Consider the following 20,137-nt stretch of genomic DNA (forward strand, 5'->3'; position numbering starts at 1 on the left):
ATACCTCTCTCTACCTTTTAGATGTTGTTTGCCCCCAGCTTTCAATCTTTGCCCTTTTCTTCTCATTATCCACTTTTTCTTCTGTGATTTAATACACTTTAGTAGATTAAATTACTTCTGTAGCCTCATCTCTTTTTAACCCTCCCTCCCACTCTATCACCCATACTGTAATACTGGCACAACTCAAGCCTTTGCAGAGCTGGCTCCCTCAGCTTTATGCTATTCTCATTCCCTTATCACTCAGCTAACTCCTACTCATCCTTTAATTCTTGAATTGTCACTTTCTCCGGGAAGCCTTCCTTGATACCACAAGACTAGGTTAAGTGCTTCTCCTGTGTGCTTACACAGCATCCCATGGTTACCCTAATTGTAGCACTTACCACAATGTACAGTAATGACCCACCTTCCTGAAAACCTCCTCGACCAGAAGGTAAGGTGTTTGAGAGTAGTGACTGTGTTTTTTACACCATTATATCCATAGCACCTCCTGCCTCAGCCTCCTGAGTGGTACTACAGGCTTGCACCACCATACCCAGCTAAGTTTTGAATTTTTTGTCGAGACAGGGTCTTGCTATGTTGCCCAGGCTAGTCTTTAACTTCTGGGCCCAAGTGATCCTCCCACCTTAGCCTCCCAAAGTGCTGGGATTACAAGCATGAGCCACCATGCCCAGCCCTGAACAAGTAAATCTTGCCAGCTTCAAGGTGAATCACTTTATGGACAGATAAAGATTATCTGGATATAAGGCATGACTATCATTATGATTATCATTATGCAGGGATATGGTATAAATACAACATGCCACTTATATTACTTTTTTTTTTTTTGAGACGGAGTCTCACTCCGCTGCCCAGGCTGGGCAATGGTGCAATCTCTGCTCACTGCAACCTCTGCCTCCTGGGTTCAAGCGATTCTCCTGCCTCAGCCTCCTGAGTAGCTAGGACTACAAGCACGCACCACCACGCCCAGTTAATTTTTGTATTTTTAGTAGAGACAGGGTTTCACCATGTTGGCAAGGATGGTCTCTATCTCTTGACCTCGTGATCCGCCCACCTCGGCCGCCCAAAGTGTTAGGATTAAAGGCATGAGCCACCATGCCTGGCCCATAAGTATTTATTAAGCATCTACTATGCCAGGCACTCTACTGGGCACTGAGAAATATAACACTGAACACACAGACATGGTCTCTATTCTCATGCTATTAACAGTCTCTTTGCAACAACTCTCAACAAAAGCCTTGGAACCGGATTTTTAAGTGGTCCAGTCTGATTTGCTGTCTGCAAACACAGGTAAAGTTCTAACATCAACCATACCTACTATAGAATAGAAAGGCAGTATACACTATTCCCCAACTTCCAGTTAGATGACTAAGATCAATGATTTCCATTCTCAGTCCATATTTTGCACTTCTCTTACTCCCTGATTTTCCTCTGTACGCATGGTAGACTCTACGCTCCCTTCCCAGATTGCAAGGGATCAGTTGCTTTCCATTGTCTTGTTCAATTAAATTATAATTTAAAATAACCCCCAAAAGCTATCACATAAAGCTTTTCAATATTCACGCAAAAACTAGCAAGTCTGAAAGATCCTCTGTTCCTTTGATTCAACTTTTTATTCTCTTAACAAACTGTCTATACTATATTTTAAAGAAGTCTTCTGTTGAACATTTATAGCAGATTATTAGTCTTTTAGAAACATATTCTCAAATGCCAAATATCATACATTAAATATATACAGCTTTTGGTATGTCAATCATATGTTAATAAGGTGGTTTTTAAAAAAATTCCAAATATCACCAGGAACAGTGGCTCGTGCCTGTAATCCCAGCATTTTGGGAGGCTAAGGCGGGTGGATCACTTGAGGTCAGGAGTTTGAGACCAGCCTGGCCAACATGGTGAAACCCCATCCCTACTAAAAATACAAAAATTAGCTGGGTGTGGTGCCAGACACCTGTTATGTCAGCTACTAGGAAGGCTGAGGCAGGAGAATCACTTGAACCTGGGAGGCAGAGGTTGCAGTGAGCCAGGATCACACCACTACATTCCAGCTTGGGTGACAGAGTAAGACTCTGTCACAAAAAAATAAAAATAAAAACTAAAAATTTCAAATATCAATTTAATCTTTGACTTATTTCATCATCTTCTCCCACTTCCTTTCTTTCTTGACAGGATCTCACTCTGTCGCCCAGGCTGGAGAGCAGTGGTGCAATCACAGCTCACAGTAGCTTCGACCTCCTGGGTTCAAGCAATCCTCCCACCTCAGCCTCCTGAGTAGCTGAAACTACAGGCACACACCATCACACACAGCTAATTTCTGTATTTTTTGTAGAAACAGGGTTTCATCATATTGCCCATGGCTTGTCAGTCTTTCCAGTTTTGTGCTTATATATATTAATAGTCAACATTTCAGTTACCAGTCTATAAACTTAATTTTGCTGCTTTATTTAGCAAAAGGCCCCAGCTGCTCTTTCAATTTCATATAATTATGTTTGCCAGAAATTATTTCTATTTAGTCTTCATATATATCACTATAATTTTCAATAATAAACTTACAAAATGAGAAGCTATAATATTCAAAGTATTCACTTTACTGGTTTCTTTTCTTCAGAATCCTGATAAACATTTTCAAATTATTCAATCTTTTCAATAGGTGCCAGAATCCAAGTGTAATGACATAGTTAACTTCAGTTGCTATAGGGCAGCTACTTTAATGTAGTTTCTTCAGAACTCTTAACTGCTACATATTGTATTAGAATAGAATAATAATTTAAATATACATTATCGGTAAAAAAAAAAAAATAGGTTTTAAAAGTTCCAGAAGAACTTCTAGCCATGATTGTTCTGATTTCTCTCTTTTTTTTTTCATTTCTTATGATAGGATAACAGCCCACCATTCTTTCTGCCCTCAACCAGGCCCACTAGGTTCTCTACTCAACTACTGCCATCTCTACCTCTCTGTGCTCTTCTCTGTGCTCTAGTGTATCACTCTTAACTCTGAGGATGTTAACTGTGTAGTGCATCATGGATCAGAACTAAAATTCTCACCTGGGCTTGACAGGCCTTCTGCAGACCCTCAGACTCTTCAGTTTCCTTTGTCTTCTCTCCATTTTTTCAACCTTCCACCTAGACAAATCTATTTAGTAGCCCTTTTCTACCTCCAAGACCTTTCTTAAGTCACTTCTTTACCAAGGAGGTATTTTCCCAAACTAATTATAATGGAAATGGTGATTTTTCTCCACTTCATCTTAAACATGGTTGTTTTTTCTCCTTCAGTCTCTGAGACCTCTAAATATGCTTAGATTTCTAGGTGTATCTGGCATAAACTGTAAACATTTTTATATTGGTAAACATCTCAGACATATCAGTCTAATCTATCTTTTTTGTTTACTCTCTTATTATGGAAAATTTCAGGCATACAAACTGAAAGACACTAATATAATGAACCCCCATACACCCATATCAAGCTTCAACAATTATCAGCTTTTTCCACTATATTAGGCAATACAAAGTCTGTTTCATTTATTTTGTGCAACACCTATTTCAGCATAACACATCTTTATAGATGTTTTAAATAATATTCTACCTGCACTCACCATATTCTAGGCTCTATGTAGTACATCCTCCTATCCTCTCAGAATATGAACAGAATCAAAACCTATAATTCTTGCCTTTTATTCTCTTTTGGGAAAACTTTAACCACTCAAAGAAAATTGGTAAACTCTCATTTGATGAAGTCATTAATAAAGTAATGAAAAGTTACATGTACAAATAAAATTTAAGGATTTTTAAAAAACTACAATACATTAAAGGAAAGTTCTGAAAACTCTAAACTGAATAAAGGAGGAGAAAATAACAATTGAATACCTATTGTGTACCATAAACTAGGTGATTTTCATATACTTTATAAATTTAGAGTGATGAGTATGATAGAACTAAGAATAAACAGAAAAAGATAAATTAGTGAAAATTGATATTTATTCAAGAAACATTTATTGAACATTTTTCTATAATGTGCTAGGTACAGTAAAGGCTACTACATAAATAATAATGAATAGGATAAAATATCTGTTATGGAGTTTATGGTCTAGATGAGATAAAATATAACTATCAAAAATATAATAAGGCTTACATTTTTAGATTAGAAAAGGCTTTATTTAGGTAACATCTGAAAGTGTGTAAATACACATAAAAATTAGCTTTAGCTGGGTGCATTCCTGTAGTCTCAGCTTAGGTAGGGAGGACTGAGGTAGAAAGATCATTTGATCCCAGGAGTTTGAATCTGGTTTGGGCAACATAGTGAGACACCATCTCTAAATAAAATAAAAATAAGATCTGTGATGTTAAAGAAAATCCCCCCACTAAAAGAAAGGCTATGTATTACAAAGTGGGTCTCAAACTTTTGGGGCTCAGGACCTAAAGTCTGGGCCCATTATTGAGGATCCTAAGGTGGTTCTTGGCCACCTTAAAGGGGCAGCCACAACACAACAATTCGGCTCCATTGCACCTTGTAAGTATCTAAGATCCCAGGCAGGTCCATTGAATTCTTATGAAGAATAAGATGGGAGAGAAAACAGTGACCAAAAGATAAGGTTGAACATGTGGTTCTAAGAATTTGGTTATAATAGAGGTTTTGTTTATCTGGATAATAACAATAGGTCTTTAATGTATTAGAAATTAAAACAAAATATTCTAATATATAAAGTCATTTAAAGTAACAACAAACCATTATTTATAAACATAAAAATAATTAGTAAGAAGAGGAAAATCATTTTACATTTTTGCTAATCTCTGGTATCTGGCTTAATACAGGAAAAATACATTTTCATATCTGCTTCTGCATTCAAACTATGGTGATGTTGTTTTGATTGAAGTCTCTAAGAAAACATGACCTTATACTAATGTGTAGTTGGAAAGGACTTTATGGACCCCTAAATGGTACTGAGGACTCCCAGGGGTTCTAAGACCACATTTTGAGATTTGCTGAGTTACAGGAAAAACATCCTAATTGAGTCATGTCAAGTTCTCATTCTAGAAATGTATTTTAGAATGCTACTGTGTTTTAGAATGCCACTGTATTTTAGAATGCTAAATGGAGATTGGCTTAACAACTTAATTCCTATACTCGATGACCTGAATGCCAAAAGACTTTGTATCTGGAATCTTAACAGGCTTTTCTTCTTCTAGTGTTAAGTGATTTTTCTTGTTTGGGTAGACACATGCAATGTCCTTGGCCACCTTAAAGGGGCAGCAGCAACACAACAGTTCAGCCCCATTACACCTATGTATCTAAAATCCCAGGCAAGTCAATTGAATTATCAAGAATACGATTAGAATTAGGAAGAATCAATATCATGAAAATGGCTATACTGCCCAAGGTAATTTATAGATTCAATGCCATCCCCATCAAGCTACCAATGACTTTCTTCACAGAATTGGAAAAAACTACTTTAAAGTTCATATGGAACCAAAAAAGAGCCCACATCACCAAGTCAATCCTAAGCCAAAAGAACAAAGCCGGAGGCATCACGCTACCTGACTTCAAACTATACTACAAGGCTACAGTAACCAAAACAGCATGGTACTGGTACCAAAACAGAGATATAGATCAATGGAACAGAACAGAGCCCTCAGAAATAACGCCGCATATCTACAACAATCTGATCTTTGACAAACCTGAGAAAAACAAGCAATGGGGAAAGGATTCCCTATTTAATAAATGGTGCTGGGAAAACTGGCTAGCCATATGTAGAAAGCTGAAACTGGATCCCTTCCTTACACCTTATACAAAAATTAATTCAAGATGGATTAAAGACTTAAATGTTAGACCTAAAACCATAAAAACCCTAGAAGAAAACCTAGGGATTACCATTCAGGACATAGGCATGGGCAAGGACTTCATGTCTAAAACACCAAAAGCAATGGCAACAAAAGCCAAAATTGACAAATGGGATCTAATTAAACTAAAGAGCTTCTGCACAGCAAAAGAAACTACCATCAGAGTGAACAGGCAACCTACAAAATGGGAGAAAATTTTCGCAACCTACTCATCTGACAAAGGGCTAATATCCAGAATCTACAATGAACTCAAACAAATTTACAAGAAAAAAACAAACAACCCCATTAAAAAGTGGGCAAAGGATATGAACAGACACGTCTCAAAAGAAGACATTTATGCAGCCAAAAGACACATGAAAAAATGCTCATCATCACTGGCCATCAGAGAAATGCAAATCAAAACCACAATGAGATACCATCTCATACCAGTTAGAATGGCGATCATTAATAAGTCAGGAAACAACAGGTGCTGGAGAGGATGTGGAGAAATAGGAACACTTTTACACTGTTGGTGGGACTGTAAACTAGTTCAACCATTGTGGAAGTCAGTATAGCGATTCCTCAGGGATCTAGAACTAGAAATACCATCTGACCCAGCCATCCCGTTACTGGGTATATACTCAAAGGACTATAAATCATGCTGCTATAAAGACACATGCACACGTATGTTTATTGCGGCACTATTCACAATAGCAAAGACTTGGAACCAACCCAAATGTCCAACAATGATAGACTGGATTAAGAAAATGTGGCACATATACACCATGGAATGCTATGCAGCCATAAAAAATGATGAGTTCATGTCCTTTGTAGGGACATAGATGAAACTGGAAATCATCATTCTCAGTAAACTATCTCAAGGACAAAAAACCAAACACTGCATGTTCTCAACATAGATGGGAATTGAACAATGAGAACACATGGACACAGGAAAGGGAACATCACACTCTGGGGACTGTTGTGGGGTTGGGGTGGGGGGAGGGATAGCATTAGGAGATACACCTAATGCTAAATGGCGAGTTAATGGGTGCAGCACACCAGCATGGCACATGTATACATATGTAACTAACCTGCACATTGTGCACATGTACCCTAAAACTTAAAGTATAATAATAATAAAATAAAAAATATAAAAAAAGAAAGAAACCAGTGATCACAAGATAAGATTGAACAGGTGGTTCTAAGAGTTTGGTCATAATAGAGAAGGCTGGGATGATAAAGAGATTTAGTAATGGCATTCTAACACATTAAGCATTCATGTTAAATGAAGATGACTATGTATCCATCGCAGGTTTCGGTGGGAATATTGCAATATTACTATAACCTATACACAATTTATCAAAAAAGCTGCATTTTTTTCACATTTGACAGATTAGGTCTGTATTTACAATACATTATTTTTGTGAAAAGGAGAATCTGCTCTATGCCAAAAAGTATGCCTGGCAATGGGATACGAAACAAATAAGAGCTAGCCCTTGTGAATCAAATAGCTTTGGTGAAAGAAATAGATGTACTAATTATTATATGATGTAGTAAATGCTATAATACCAGTATTATAACCAGGCTATAGACACATGGAAAAGACTATGGTATGGTTAAGGAAGAGGCTGGGTTAAAGAAGGTTTCACGGAGACAATGACATTTGAGTTAGACCTTGACAGATAAGTAGAATTTCACAAAGTGGAAAAGATTGTAAAGGCATCCAGGAAAAAGAACCAGAATGAACAAAAATACCAATGCCTGATGACCCATTGCAAATTTGGGGAGCTATAAAATTCTCCAGTCAATCTATGGCAAAACTAGAAAGACAGGCTGGGCACAGACTAGAATGAACACTGTGCACCATATTAATAAAAAGTTCAGATATTACCTAATAATACTATAGGCAATAGAGAGCCAGCAAAGGAGCATGACTTAAAGATGTATTCTAGAAAGAAAAGAAAAAGAAACTCTTATAGCAATGTAGAGAATGGAGTTTAATGGGGAAAGACTAGTGGAAGGAGGACAAGTACAATGATCTTGGTAAGAGAAGATAAGGGCCTGAATTAGGACATTGGCATTAGGAATGAAAAGCTGAAAGAGACATTTTGGAAGTGGAATTGACAGGACATGGTGACTCATTATTTATTTAACAAATATTTATTACGCTCCTACTTTGTGTCAGGCGCTATCCTAAGCTTGGGGAGATGAAAGTGAACAAAAAGTCAAAGTCCCTGTCTTGATTAAATTTTTTTGTTTTTGTTTTTTTATTTTTTATTTTATTTATTTTATTATTATTATACTTTAGGTTTTAATGTGCACAATGTGCAGGTTTGTTACATATGTATACATGTGCCATGTTGGTGTGCTGCACCCATTAACTCGTCATTTAGCATTAGGTATATCTCCAAATGCTATCCCTCCCCCCTCCCCCCATCCCACAACAATCCCCGGAGTGTGATGTTCCCCTTCCTGTGTCCATGTGTTCTCATTGTTCAATTCCCACCTATGAGTAAGAACATGCAGTGTTTGGTTTTTTGTCCTTGCGATAGTTGGCTGAGAATGATGCTTTCCAGTTTCATCTATGTCCCTACAAAGGACATGAACTCATCATTTTTTATGGCTGCATAGCATTCCATGGTGTATATGTGCCACATTTTCTTAATCCAGTCTATAATTGTTGGACATTTGGGTTGGTTCCAAGTCTTTGCTATTGTGAATAGTGCCACAATAAACATACGTGTGCATGTGTCTTTATAGCAGCATGATTTATAATCTTTTGGGTATATACCCAGTAATGGGATGGCTGGGTCAAATGGTATTTCTAGTTCTAGATCCCTGAGGAATCGCTACACTGACTCCCACAATGGTTGAACTAGTTTACAGTCCCACCAACAGTGTAAAAGTGTTCCTATTTCTCCACATCCTCTCCAGCACCTGTTGTTTCCTGACTTATTAATGATCGCCATTCTAACTGGTGTGAGATGGTATCTCATTGTGGTTTTGATTTGCATTTCTCTGATGGCCAGTGATGATGAGCATTTTTTCATGTGTCTTTTGGCTGCATAAATGTCTTCTTTTGAGACGTGTCTGTTCATATCCTTTGCCCACTTTTTAATGGGGTTGTTTGTTTTTTTCTTGTAAATTTGTTTGAGTTCATTGTAGATTCTGGATATTAGCCCTTTGTCAGATGAGTAGGTTGCAAAAATTTTCTCCCATTTTGTAGGTTGCCTGTTCACTCTGATGGTAGTTTCTTTTGCTGTGCAGAAGCTCTTTAGTTTAATTAGATCCCATTTGTCAATTTTGGCTTTTGTTGCCATTGCTTTTGGTGTTTTAGACATGAAGTCCTTGCCCATGCCTATGTCCTGAATGCTATTGCCTAGGTTTTCTTCTAGGGTTTTTATGGTTTTAGGTCTAACATTTAAGTCTTTAATCCATCTTGAATTAATTTTTGTATAAGGTGTAAGGAAGGGATCCAGTTTCAGCTTTCTACATATGGCTAGCCAGTTTTCCCAGCACCATTTATTAAATAGAGAATCCTTTCCCCATTGCTTGTTTTTCTCAGGTTTGTCAAAGATCAGATTGTTGTAGATATGCGGCGTTATTTCTGAGGGCTCTGTTCTGTTCCATTGATCTATATCTCTGTTTTGGTACCAGTACCATGCTGTTTTGGTTACTGTAGCCTTGTAGTATAGTTTGAAGTCAGGTAGCGTGATGCCTCCGGCTTTGTTCTTTTGGCTTAGGATTGACTTGGTGATGTGGGCTCTTTTTTGGTTCCATATGAACTTTAAAGTAGTTTTTTCCAATTCTGTGAAGAAAGTCATTGGTAGCTTGATGGGGATGGCATTGAATCTATAAATTACCTTGGGCAGTATGGCCATTTTCACGATATTGATTCTTCCTACCCATGAGCATGGAATGTTCTTCCATTTGTTTGTATCCTCTTTTATTTCATTGAGCAGTGGTTTGTAGTTCTCCTTGAAGAGGTCCTTCACGTCCCTTGTAAGTTGGATTCCCAGGTATTTTATTCTCTTTGAAGCAATTGTGAATGGGAATTCACCCATGATTTGGCTCTCTGTCTGTTATTGGTGTATAAGAATGCTTGTGATTTTTGTACATTGATTTTGTATCCTGAGACTTTGCTGAAGTTGCTTATCAGCTTAAGGAGATTTTGGGCTGAGACAATGGGGTTTTCTAGATATACAATCATGTCGTCTGCAAACAGGGACAATTTGACTTCCTCTTTTCCTAATTGAATACCCTTGATTTCCTTCTCCTGCCTAATTGCCCTGGCCAGCACTTCCAACACTATGTTGAATAGGAGTGGTGAGAGAGGGCATCCCTGTCTTGTGCCAGTTTTCAAAGGGAATGCTTCCAGTTTTTGCCCATTCAGTATGATACTGGCTGTGGGTTTGTCATAGATAGCTCTTATTATTTTGAGATACGTCCCATCAATACCTAATTTATTGAGAGTTTTTAGCATGAAGGGTTGTTGAATTTTGTCAAAGGCCTTTTCTACATCTATTGAGATAATCATGTGGTTTTTGTCTTTGGTTCTGTTTATATGCTGGATTACATTTATTGATTTGTGTATATTGAACCAGCCTTGCATCCCAGGGATGAAGCCCACTTGATCATGGTGGATAAGCTTTTTGATGTGCTGCTGGATTCTGTTTACCAGTATTTTATTGAGGATTTTTGCATCAATGTTCATCAAGGATATTGGTCTAAAAATTCTCTTTTTTGGTGGTGTCTCTGCCAGGCTTTGGTATCAGGATGATGCTGGCCTCATAAAATGAGTTAGGGAGGATTCCCTCTTTTTCTATTGATTGGAATATTTCAGAAGGAATGGTACCAGCTCCTCCTTGTACCTCTGGTAGAATTCGGCTGTGAATTCATCTGGTCCTGGACTTTTTTTGGTTGGTAAGCTATTGATTAGTGCCACAATTTCAGAGCCTGTTATTGGTCTATTCAGAGATTCAACTTCTTCTTGGTTTAGTCTTGGGAGGGTGTATGTGTTGAGGAATTTATCCATTTCTTCTAGATTTTCTAGTTTATTTGCATAGAGGTGTTTGTAGTATTCTCTGATGGTAGTTTGTATTTCTGTGGGATCGGTGGTGATATCCCCTTTATCATTTTTTATTGCGTCTATTTGATTCTTCTCTCTTTTCTAAATTTTTTTTTTTTTTAATTAGACAGAGTCTTGCTCTGTCACCCAGGCTGGAGTGCAGTGGCGCAATCTCGGCTCACTGCAACCTCTGCCTCCCGGGTTCAAGCAATTCTGTGCCTCAACCTCCCGAGTAGCTGGGATTACAGGTGTCTGCCACCACGCCCAGCTAATTTTTGTATTTTTAGTAGGGACGGGGTTTCACCATATTGGCCAGGCTGGCCTTGAACTCCTGAGCTCCACCCGCCTCGGGCTCCCAAAGTGCTGGGATTACAGGCGTGAGCCACCATGCCCGGCCTTCTTGATGGAACTTACACTGTAGTGGGGCACTATTGCAAGAGCTTTGGCCAATTTGATTTGGAGGAGTAGAGGGGAGGAGAGGAATATTGTCAAGAATGAACCCAAGCAAGAGTCAGAGGATGAGAAATAAACAAACAAGTAAATAAAAAAGGATGAACCCAAGGTTTCTAGTTTGAGCAAATGGGTGAACAGGGTTACCATCAACTGGAGATTAAATTAAAAGACATGTTTAAGTCAGAAAATGAGCTCAGTTTCTGAGTCACTGTGCTTGGCCGACAACTTATTTATTTATTTATTTATTTATTTATTGAGACAAAGTCTCACTGTGTCACCCAAACTGGAGAGCAGTGGTGTGATTTCTGCTCACTGCAACCTCTGCCTCCTGGGTTCAAGCAATTCTCCTGCCTCAGCCTCCCAAATAGCTGGGATTACAGGCACATGCCACCACACCCGGCTAATTTTTTTTAGTACAGACAGGGTTTCACCATGTTGGCCAAGCTGGTCTCCAACTCCTGACCTCAAGTGATCTGCCCACCTAAGCCTCCCAAAGTGCTGGGATTACAGATGTGAGCCACTGTGCCCGACCAGGCTGTCAACTTTTAAGATTTCTTTTTTGAGATGGAGTCTTGCCCTGTCGCCCAGGCTGGAGTGCAATGGCACTATCTCAGCTCACTGCAACCTCCACCTCCCAGGTTCAAGTGATTCTCATGCCTCAGCCTCCTAAGTAGCTGGGATTACAGGTGTGCACTACCACACCCGGCTAATTTTTGTATTTTTTAGCAGAGATGGGGTTTCACCATGTTGACCACACTGATCTCTAACTCCTGGCCTCAAGAGATCCACCTGCCTTGCACCCGCAAAGTGCTGGGATTATAGGCGTGAGCCACGGTGCCCAGCCAACTTTTAAGAAGATTTTAAACGTAATACTTAACTATATGCTACAAGTAAATGTTAAAACCTAATTGTTACAGTCTTTGGAACAAGCAACAAAATTGTTTTGCGCTTCATAAAATATGAGCCTAAATTTTTATCATTTTTCACTTGTACAGGAAACATAAACTTAGGTATAATGTAACTTTATTACATTTAATTAATGAAGGTTGCAACCTTATACTTTAAAAATTATACTATAGGCGGCCGGGCGCAGTGGCTCACGCTTGTAATCCCCAGCACTTTCGGAGGCCAAGGCGGGCGGATCAAGAGGTCAGGAGATCGAGACCATCCTGGCTAACATGGTGAAACCCCATCTCTACTAAAAATACAAAAAAATTAGCCAGTCATGGTGGCGGGTGCCTGTAGTCCCAGCTACTCGGGAAGCTGAGGCAGGAGAATGGTGTGAACCCGGGAGGCGGAGCTTGCAGTGAGCCGAGATCGTGCCACTGCACTCCAGCCTAGGCAACAGAACGAGACTCCGTCTCAAAAAAAAAAGAAAACAAAAATTACACTACAGGCTGGCCATGGATGGTGGCTCACGCCTGTAATCCTAGCACTTTGGGAGGCTGAGGCGGGTGGATTGCCTGAGCTAAGGAGTTCAGGACCAGCCTGGCCAACATGGTGAAACTCCGTCTCTACTAAAATACAAAAAATTAGCCAGGCAAGGTGGTGTGCGCCTGTAGTCCCAGCTACTTGGGAGGCTGAAGCAGGAGAATTGCTAGAACCCGGGAGGTGGAGGTTGCAGTTAGCCGGGATCAGGCCACTGCACTCCAGCCTGGGCTACGGAGCAAGACTCCATCTCTGGAAAAAAAAGTATACTATAGGCTGGGTGCAGTGGTTCATGCCTGTAATCCCAGCACTTTAGGAGGGTGAGGCCTGGGCAACATGGCGAAACCCCATCTCTACAAAAAAAAAGAAAAATTAGCCAGGTGTGGTGGTGCACACATGTAGTCCCAGCTACTCGGCAGGCTGAGGCGGGAGGATTGCTTGAAGCTGGGACGTAGAGACTGCAGTGAACCCTGATCACGCCACTGCACTCCAGCCTGGGTGAAAGATCGAGACCCTGTTTCCAAAAAATAATAATAATGAAATAAAAATGATACTATAAAATGTCCAAAAAATAATAATGAAGTAAAAATGATACTATAAAACCTGTCATAAACCTCATCGCAATTCAAAAATATGAAATTAGATCCTGTTTCACCTATATGAAATAGTGATCTATTTCTCTCCTACCAATACACAATTCCTCACTGAAAACCAAGAATCTTATGCCAGGTGCAGTGGCTCACACCTGTAATCCTAGCACTTTGGGAGGCCAAGGCAGGTGGATCACCTGAGGTCAGGAGTTCAAGACCAGCCTAGCCAACATGGTGAAATCTCATCTCTACTAAAAATACAAAAAGGCCGGGTGTGGTGGCACATGCTTGTAACCCTAGCACTTTGGGAGGCCAAGGTGGGCAGATCACGAGGTCAGGAGTTTGAGACCAGCCTAGCCAGCATGGTGAAATCCCATCTCTACTAAAAATACAAAAATTAGCCAGGCGTGGTGGCAAGTGCCTATAATCCCAGCTACTCGGGAGGCTGAGGCAAGAGAATCACTTGAACCCAGGGGGTGGAGATTGCACTAAGACGAGATGGTGCCACTTCAGCCTGGGCAAAAGAGCAAAATTCCATCTAAAAAAAAAGCAAGAAAGAAAATCAAAAATCTTTCGAATCTTTCAACCTGCCTTGATATCCTTCCACAGTAAGTATAAATAACACTTTGCCCTTATATGACAGTATGTGATACTTTTCGAAGTATATCCACCAAACTATGAGCCCCTGAAATGTAAGAACTGCTCTATTCCTCTCTATAGTTTTAGTGTTTCGCACAACACCTAGGACATAGTACAAGCTCTATTCATATTTGAGCTAGTGAATGAATGACAAAGAGATAACAGGAAAACTGTCTGATCCAAAATCATCCCAAATAAGACACATGATTCTTATCTACAAAAGGAAGACTGATGATCTAGATGCACTAACTAAAATAATAAAAAATAAAATGGGGTGGTTTTATGCTAAATTAAATACCATGAACAACCAGAAACCTCAGGCTTCAGGAGTTCTGTTCCCAAGCAAATTGATGTGGTAATCACTGGAGTCTGGGCCTCCTCACCATCTCTGCAAGTGGAAGATGGTCTTTCATTGAAGGACACAGCTGGGAAGAGGAAGACCTGGACCTCTGGCTCCAAACATGTCAGTGGAATGGGGAGGCAAAAAAAAACAGTAAACTCCTCTTTATAGCCAAGCTGTAGGAGTCACAAAAACTCTCCTAAACACTTCTCAAATGGACAGGGAGTAGAATTTTTAAGAAGGCCAGGCATGGTAGCTCACAACTGTAATCCCAGCACTTCGGGAGGCCGAGGCAAGAGGATTGCTTGAGACCATGAGTTTGAGACAAGCCTAGGCAACATAGTGAGGCTCTGACTCTACAAAAAATTAAAAAATCAGCCAGGCATGGTGGTGCATGTCTGTAGTCCTAGCTACTCAGGAGGCTGAGGTAGGAGGATCACTTGAGCCCAGGAGATAGAGGCTGCAGTGAGCCAAGATCATGCCACTGCACTCCAGCCTGGGTGACAGAGCAAGACTCCATCTCAAAAAAAAAAAAAAAAAATTATTTACAAGATCCTAGGAAATACTTCCTTAGCAGAAATATCTTCCCCAAGCTTTCTAAAATCCCACCAGGGAAAGTATTTTGTTTTGGTTAGCAATATATGGTCCCTTCCAGCTCTAATCGACACTAACAATTAGTGTCAATGAATGCTAACCTCTTCTCCCACTCCCATGATCACATTATTTAAGAGGTTTGCTAACCAAAATATATCTACGATGTTTAAAGTCCCAGTTCCTATTGTTAAGTACAGCAGACTTTCCATCATATGATGCATCAGATATACTTGCCCTAATACTTAGATCGGGGACTGCATACTCAAGTATTCAGGGTCAGGTAATGTAAATGTAATGTAAGGTAATGTTATGTAATATAATTGACAGGTAATGTAAATGAGTGTATGACTTGTTTAAAACAATAAGGAATCTCAGAGACTATGTCAAATGCAGAGCATGTGACCTGCCTGTCTGTGGGGCAGCCACTATTTAGTTCCAGTGTATTGTTCCTATGCAAAAATGTGAACCTTTGGGTACAATGTACACTATTTGGGTGACAGGTACACTAAAAACCCAGACAGACTTCACCATTTTACGATTCATCCATGTAACCAAAAACCACTTGGTACCCCTAAAGCTACTGAAATAAAAATAATTTCTTTAAAAAAGTGAACACAGATTTTGCCCAGATTTTCCAATTTTCAAGAGAGGATGTAAATCGATATTTTAATGTAAAATGTACCAATTTTTAAGTATGTCTGTGGCTAAAAGTGTCTTTTTTTTTTTGACACAGAGCTTCACTCTGTCACTTAGGCTGGAGTGCAGTGGTACAAGCACGGTGCACTGCAGCCTCAGCCTCCTGAGCTCAAGCAATCCTCCTGCCTCAGCCTCCCAGGTAGTTGGGACTACAGGCATGCACCACCACATCTGGCTAATTTTTAAATTTTTTGTAGAGATGGGGGTGGGTCTCACTATGTTGCCAGGGCTGGTCCTGAACTCCTGGGCTCAAGGGATCCTCTCGCCTCAGCCTCCCAAAGTGCTGGGATTACAGGCATGAGCCACCACGCCCAGCCCCAAAAGTGTCTTTTTTGTTTTTGATTTTTTTTTTTTTTTTTACTTTTTTTCCACACTTGGTAATCAGGAAGTAAAAGGTGTCTTTTTGACTGTCGACTTTTTGACTGCCATAGCCTTAGTCTAAATGAATAGACAACACTGACAAAATGGAAAGGGTCAAAGGGGAGGCCTATTTTGGCCAGAAAGAGTGAAGGGGAAGAAAAGACAGGGAAGAGGCCCAGGATGGATGGTGAGAAGTGAATTTCGCCAACCTCGAAACCTCATATAGGGAGCCCCAATCTGCTTGTCTTCTAATCTAAGAGTAAAAAGGAAGAGATGTCAAGAAGGAAATAAAGGAGGAAGAAAAAGAATCACCTGTTGGGCACTTACTGGATGGCAGACACTGCATGGGATGCTTTCACATGTTGTTTTACTCAGATATGTCAATGCAAAAAGAAAGAGTTCTATGCATGGGAAAAAGACTTAAAGGAAATACATCAAAATCCTAACAGGGTGTCAGATTACAAGAGCCCCTTTTTCCATTCTCCATAATTTTTAACCATAAATATAATATGGTGTATTAACATTATACTACAAATTAAACTAAAATTTAAGGTGGATTTCTGGGTACAAATCCACCCACCCTGGAGTATAGAAAGTAAACTACTATAAATTAAGCCAAACTATACACTGAATATTTAAATAGAAAAGGAAAATGTAGCCATTTCAAATGTATATAATATGTAACTATGCAATTATAAACCCAGAAAGAGAACATGAAAGAAACTACACAGGTGATATGGACCACAGATTGATTAAATAAGAACAGAAATATGTGAAATTGTTAAGAATGTTATAAATCATTTTCTCTCCAAATTATAAACTACCAAGATGTTCTGTGTGTGTGTGGCCTACATAACTATAAAATAACAGTCCTCTCTTCTATAAAAACGTTTAGACTTTTACCTGTCTGTTACATACTTTTCCACATTCACTGCATTATTTTCTTTCTTTTAGGTGTGCACAACTCTCATATTTAAATAATCCCCCTTTTTTTTGTCTTTTAGGGTATTTCAAAGATAACAGGTTTTTTTTTAAATAAATGAAGTATGTCATTATAGGCCGCTCAGATTCTAAGCAATCTGAATCCCCAATTAATGTCTTCCAAATATGCATATTTAGTTTTCATTCTGCTCAAAGATGAAACCCTAACCTAAATACTTCAAGTGAAATTTCAGGGGAAAAATACTGTTCAAAAACCTAGATAATGCATTCCTTTGTTGATGCTAAATATAGTCATCTCAAGATGACATACATTTTGACAATGATCAGCCTTACATGTCAAATTTTCAAAAATAGCACAAATTCCATTTTAAGGTGAGCAGGAACAATTGCTATTCATTACATTTCAATTGAAAATGGATTTTAAAATATGAATCTTCTACTAAAACTGGATTACATTGTAACTATAATGAGGAAAACTGGATTTAAAATAATTTTGTTGTGGTTTTAGCTTAGAATTCTTTAAGGGAATTGTTGCAGATAAACTACATAATTGCATGCATTTTTCTTTAAATTGTTCCTCAGAAGCATTAGTCAAAATATAAAATATCTGCAAAAATACGGTGTTAATTGTAAAGAAGAAGAAACTTAAACAGCCACATTGGTTAATCAAAGTTTACTTATACAAATTATACCTCCCCCCAAAAAACCTTTCTCTCATTTAATTATGCATTTTTTCTTAACAATACCCCAAACTCAAAAGAATTTGAGACAAAGTTTTCTAACTGCAGCAGTTTAACCTGTAAAAGGATACTATTTAGCGGGGGAAATTATGTGGTCCACTCAATAACGTGTGACTAAGATGGTATAAATACTTAAGTTTATTTAATCACATTACCTAAGACATAGTTATGTTGTGACTCGCAGGCCAATGGGCCGCTGCTACATGAATTCATTAACAAAATTTAACGATGAATGATATTCCCGTTGCTTTGGTCAGGGAACTAATTTCTTCATTATGGCTTCTTTTCTCTACCTGTGTCTTCACCAAGGACATTTTGTTAGGACATATCCTTAAGCTATTTTTACCTTGTTATCTCTCTGCCAACTTTGTTCACGTTGTGCTTTAATAACTATAAAATGAGCATCTCTAAGTCACTGCAGTAACCAACTATAACCTCTCAACTTCGTCATTTTCTTTATAAATGCCAATGCTAATGCATTTGTAGAACGTTTCACAGTTTACAAACAGCTGGAATGGTTTGGCGTTTTCAAAAGCATATAGGCAAGGGGAGTTCTCAAGAGGTGACTACATTCTTCACTCACTTAAACTACGTAAACTTCGTAAACTTCCAGCCCTAGTTGCTCAACCCCCAGCATCCCACCTCGGGCAGAATCACGAAAAAAAAAAAAAAAAAAACGGGTTGGAGACAGGAGTGGGGGGATATGAGGGGGTGTGTGAGGGGGGGAGTAATAGGCTGTTAAATCATATTTCTCCCCATCTTCCACAGAGACCGATCAGAAAGGATTTCTTAACTGGCACTACTGGCAGAGACGGAGACCGCGGCTGGGGCAAGTGGTGGGGGACGGCACTGAACTTCCCTAAGGACCCCAAGGGTTCAGCCGAGGGACCGGCACCCACTCCGCTCACCGAAGGCTCCCTCCCTACAGTACGGAACACACCCGAAACTCAGCCGACAAGGCGCAGGGGAGCAGAGCAAAGACATTGCAACCAGAAGCCCAAGGCCGGCTGACTCTTTCAGACCCTGGGGCAGCCCCCGGTAGGCACCCCGCCGAGCCCGCAGGACGCGGCTCCAAGGCAGGGTTCGCCCGGGCCGGGGCCAGAGCGGAGCCACAGCTGTATGGCGCCCTGCGCCCTCCGGTGCTGCAGCGGAGCACGGCCAGAAGCCACGGACCCCGAGCGCCTCTCTGCAGCCGCCGCTCCCGCCCCCGCCCCCGCCCCCGCCCCCTCCTGGGGACCCGACACCTCCGTCTCCACTCCCCCCAGCCCACGTTCCCCCAACTCTTCTCACCCTCCAGGAGCGGTGACCGGCGAAGCTCCTTCTTTTCGCGTAGAGGGACTGTGCGCGTCCCGCCTGGCTGTGGGTAGGGGTCTGGGAGCTCTGGCCGCTAACACTTCTGCTCCAGCCGCTGGGAGTACTCTGGCTGCCGCTGCCGCCGCCGCCGCCGTCTCCAGCAGCAAGTTTCCATAAAAGTCCTGGTGCGCAGCCTGTTCCCGCATTCCAGGCGGGCCCAGTGCCGGCTGCAGCTGTTCCAAAACACAAGGCCAGTTTCCCCAACCCCCACCTCCGCCGTATCACCCGGAGGGCGGGGTGGAGAGTCGAGGAGAAAAGCAGGGGAGGGGGACCGTGGCTGCCAACTTTCCGCCAGAATTTGTCTGTCTCCCAGCCCTAGGTGCGCGAGCTGACCCCCTAACCTTGGGCCTGCCTCCACCTCCAGCCAGGCCTGGGGAAGGAAGGCTGTCTCCGCCATGGGAAAGGAATGAGGGTGAAATGGACTTCATTACCGGGCTGGAGCTGGCTCCCCCTACCCGCAACCCGTTTGCTCTGGGGCCCACTTCTCTCAGCTACTCTACCCGTCCTAGTTTCCAGTCAAGAAGCCAAGCCACTGCATATCTTCTACTACCCTAAGCATTGACCTTTGGCCAAGTTTTCCTTTATTACAAAGAGCGTGGGGCAGCAATCCGGGAACACTTCATCTGTCTATTGCTCCCCTTTTCTTAGCTCCAGTCTTTAACTCTAAAAGGAGAGTTAAAAAAAAAAGAAGAACAAGAAGAAAGTTGAAGGCAGAGGAGGAGGAGGAGAAGAAAAAAAGGAATATATTTATATAAGTACAAATATTTCACCTTTTTCTTAATTGAGGGCAAACCATATCTGGTCTTTCTAAAGCTTCATAAAGGCATCTTTGACTATGAGACACCCACAGACCTTTTTCAACTTGGACCGCCAGCCTGTCAAACCCATCAGACAATACCATATTAAAACCCGAAATGCACACTCAGAGGGAGCATTTTTGGTGGACGAGATCTTTAATTCTTCACTGCACTTGAAAAAAAAAAATCGAAATGACATCCAGATAAAGAATAAAGGTAACCACTTCCAACTTCAGGCCCTAAGCAGACAGCGGTGCTCAGGTTATATTTCAGGGATGTTGAAAAGGCCTTCTGGGCTGGGCGCGGTGGCTCATGCCTGTAATCCC

General features: G+C 40.6%; 1 protein-coding gene across 10 annotated transcripts in view; it reads right to left on the reverse strand.

The window, feature by feature from the left end:
- Positions 1–19,467, reverse strand: part of NEXN (nexilin F-actin binding protein) — a 66,791-nt gene extending 47,324 nt beyond the window's left edge. For 3 of the 10 annotated variants that reach the window (XM_063653831.1, XM_063653858.1, XM_063653843.1), the window contains exon 1: positions 18,952–19,351. In XM_063653831.1, coding sequence (XP_063509901.1) covers positions 18,952–19,160 — 209 coding nt within the window. In that variant the 5' untranslated portion in view covers positions 19,161–19,351. Of the gene's footprint in view, positions 1–18,951 lie in introns of all 10 variants that reach the window. The other 7 variants (XM_063653830.1, XM_063653836.1, XM_063653844.1 and 4 more) reach the window with 4 other exon arrangements.
- Positions 19,468–20,137: the final 670 nt, after the last annotated feature.

Source organism: Pongo pygmaeus, chromosome 1 (genome assembly GCF_028885625.2).
Source record: "Pongo pygmaeus isolate AG05252 chromosome 1, NHGRI_mPonPyg2-v2.0_pri, whole genome shotgun sequence".
Lineage (NCBI taxonomy): Eukaryota > Metazoa > Chordata > Mammalia > Primates > Hominidae > Pongo > Pongo pygmaeus.